At 38.3% G+C, this 3,622-nt stretch overlaps 1 protein-coding gene and 1 non-coding gene across 2 annotated transcripts in view; both read right to left on the reverse strand.

The window, feature by feature from the left end:
• Nucleotides 1-3,622, reverse strand: part of arhgef17 (Rho guanine nucleotide exchange factor 17) — an 85,791-nt gene that overhangs the window by 13,563 nt on the left and 68,606 nt on the right. The window contains exon 3 of the mRNA XM_015389318.1: nt 3,003-3,185. Within this exon, the coding sequence (XP_015244804.1) occupies nt 3,003-3,185 (183 nt within the window). The remainder of the gene's footprint in view (nt 1-3,002; nt 3,186-3,622) is intronic.
• trnam-cau lies at nt 1,238-1,310 on the reverse strand. The gene has a single exon. It is a non-coding gene; the product is annotated as a tRNA-Met (tRNA).

Here is a 3,622-nt window from a genome sequence, read left to right on the forward strand (position 1 = left end):
TTAAAATATTAAAAAAAAATATACATTTATTATGCAGCAAAAGAAAAAAGGACTGATTTATTTTCTTTTTTCCAAATCAGCAAAACAAATTAGACTCCAACATGAGGAACATTGTGGCTGAAAATGTATATGCCTCATCATATCATCATTATAGAAATCAGTAAAAGAAGCATAAAAACATTTTTTTTTAATCTATATTTTAAAGATTATGTACACATGATCCATACACTTTTTCCAAAACGTCCAACACAGTAACAGGAACACAAACTAGAGAAAAAAAAAATGGACATCAAATTTGTAACTAGGCTAATTATGGATGTTTCTGAGAAAAAAAGAAACCTTTCAGTCAGTTTATTAATCTTATATTTCTCTACTTCCTTCAACCACAGACATGAACCAAGATGACTCAGCCTGACCTGATTTTCCCTGAGAGGGTACAGGACCAGATGGAGAGAAAGCAGAAATTGTAGCCCAGATCCAAACAGAGGGGGAGGGGAAAGGGGGCTGTTATTTAACCCGATTACATAGTAAACAGATTTTTGTCACTCGATCAAATACGAGTTGACCTTTTCCTAATTATCTCAGATTTTCTGTTTTCCCTGTTCCCAGCCATCGTCCCCGCTGCCCCTCCTCCACACTAATTTGTTCATTCTCAAACTTCGAGAACGAACAAGCATGAGCAAAACAAAAGCCTGAGTTGTGGAGAAGCACACGAGGTAAAAAGGTGAAGTTCTTTTCCAGCTGATTTTTTTTCCCCCTCTAAATATAGTTTCCTCTGATCTTTACTTAGCTTTAATTAAGAGTGTCCACTGGTCTGAACGTTAACAGGAAGATTAAACTGCACTGCCAGAGAGTTGATAACACAATGCCTTGTGTTTAACTTCTTAATCCCCCTGATGTTTGCACACTTAATGCAGTCAAAAAAAAAAAAATCTCTTTAAGCACCGACTTTCAGAATCAAAACTTGTTTGGGCATTTACTGTGCAAATATGTATCCGTTTTTAAAATTGCCTTTAAACTGACTTAATGTTTGATTAGGAAAAGTAAACGTTTTAATGTTGCTTTTTTGCTTTTATTTAAGAGTTACTTCCTTTGATTGTTGAAAAGTATGTTGTGAAAATATTTTTTTTTTCCCACTCATGAGCCCTACACCATACATAAATCTGTATTTAACAGAAGCACAAACAAGAAAACGGCAGTAAATGCCGGAAATAAGGGAGGGGAAAAAGAAAAACTATGCCCCGTGTGAGGCTCGAACTCACGACCTTCAGATTATGAGACTGACGCGCTGCCTACTGCGCCAACGAGGCTTGAAGCACACTGCCGCTGCTGTGGTATAAATAGTCGGGGGAGGGCGGTGCTTGCTGAGAGAAGAGTGACACAATAGCTCCTGCTTGCGGGGGAGGAACACCGGCTCTAACCACCTACTAAAAGCACTGCTTCTACATTAACCGTCATTTTTAGAGTACATAAACAATATTTGAATTATACCTTCAAATAGTGAAATACTTCTAAGCTGCTTTTATTTAGTGTTTGTCTTTAATGTCCCTCTTAGAGACCTACCCTAACATTTAGACTGACGTCAATCCTGTTGAGCAGGATTTGTTTAACATCTAGGTCTAGAGTCACCCTTAGGTCATGGGAAATTTCAGACAGGGGCACAGAGCGGCCACTGGAAAATAAGCACTGAAACTTTGCCCCATGTTGAGAGATTCTCTGTATTCCAGCTTCTTTTCATGTTAAACAATTATTAGTTCTACCGGGAATACGTCCAATTTATATCTGCTACAATTGTCCTTGCCACTAAAATCAACATATTCACAGCAAAAATTGCATACTGCCTGGATTTAAATGAACAAGTAATAGTAAAACCAAGTTAAACAATTTTTGCTGTTCCAAAAGGTGTTTCAAAGAGCTTTAATAGAACCCTTTGTACATATATTCCTCTTATAGCAGCACCTCACTGCTCCTGTACATGGTTCTTTGTCAGTTTTCATTAAATTAATTTCAGATCATCCTGTAATAAAGCCTTTTCACATTCCTGACAAATGGTCTGTACTTATACGTGCTTTTTCTAAGTAAGGAGACTTAGAAAAAGCACTTTACACTATATTAAGTCATTAGGCAACGCAAGTGAAGTGTCATACTCAAGGACACAACAACAACATTGGCGTGGTGGAGGGAGGCTGGGGCTTGAACCATCAACCCTTCGATTTCATGGCCACTGTCATAAAGGGAAGTAGTTGTCAGAGAGATGTAGAAGTTTGCCCTGAAATCGAAGGGTTGACGGTTCAACCCCTGGCTTCAGCTTTTAGTGTCATCATGTTCTAGGGCAAGATACTACAACTCCATGGTCTGCTAATGGTAGACAGAGAGACTGGTGGTGCCAATGTACGGCAGCCTCGCTTCTATCACTGAGCCCAAGGACAGCTGTGGTTACAATGTAGTTTGTCACCATCAGTGTGTGCATGAATGGTTGAATGACTGAATGTAGTATACAGTGCTTTGGTCTGGCTGAATTTAAAATTGTCTATATAAGTGCAGGCCATTTCCCATTTTAACTACAAAAGGGGACACAGACACTGATCATTAGTCAGCGTCTGTAAACTGGATGGTTTGGTCAGCGGTTATTAGGTGCATGAATTATCATTTTCAATAACACAGCTTGGAGCAACTGAGCTCTAGGCTTCCAAATTCTGACCCTTAAAATAAAAATGTATGAGGTTAAGCATTCAAGCATTTTTTTATGAGTCTATAAAAGCGGTGCAATGGTAGTAACCAGCATCATATATGTGGTGTTATGTTTTTAAATATGTTTTACAGCATTGAATCGATTTATTCTCATAGCTATTTTTGGTACTTGGTATTTATTTATTTATTTTTTTTCTTAAGATGATCTTAATAGCCATCATAGATGCTACCCTAAGTGGGGTACCAACCCCAACTTTAGAAACAAGAGTAACAAGAGGTATTGACAGATAGGTGCTCTTATTTCTACTCACTGAATGAATGAGGAGGTGTCCAACAGTCTGCCTGTCGTGCCACTGGCTGACGCAGCCTGCAACCTGCTCCAAGAACTGTTCGTGGTGTTCCAGGATCTCTGGGATCTGATAAAACATCTCGTCCACCAGCAAAGGATCCACGATGGAGTTACCGTCCGGTTGTTTTAGAGGACGCATGTAGCCCTGTAGAATGAGAAGGACAAGTCAAGAACAGATGAGTTTAAATCATTTTAGGAGGATTGCATTAAAAATATTTATTAACAAATTAAATATCTCTCCAATCTCTACTTATACTAGGCCATAACAAATGAACATGCTAGAAAAGGTACATTTTTTATATCTGATGCTGTTCTGGGAGTGGAGCTAATAAAGGTATCGCTATCAATGCCACAATGTAGATCATTGGACAACACCATGCTGGTTTGGTCCTTTTATTTAACATCTGGTTTAGCCTCATCTTATAGCACTGTGAGTTGCAAGCAGTAAGATGAATATGGGAATAAATACAACATGACCAATCATAGTGAGGCCGCTTTCAAAAGAGTCAATTTGCTTCCAGTTTAGGACCTCAAGTAAAAATGCACCAGGGACAATTTAAAAAAAAAAAAAAAAAAAAAAAA

This window comes from Cyprinodon variegatus, unplaced genomic scaffold, assembly GCF_000732505.1.
Source record: "Cyprinodon variegatus isolate N-32 unplaced genomic scaffold, C_variegatus-1.0 Scaffold454, whole genome shotgun sequence".
Classification (NCBI taxonomy): domain Eukaryota; kingdom Metazoa; phylum Chordata; class Actinopteri; order Cyprinodontiformes; family Cyprinodontidae; genus Cyprinodon; species Cyprinodon variegatus.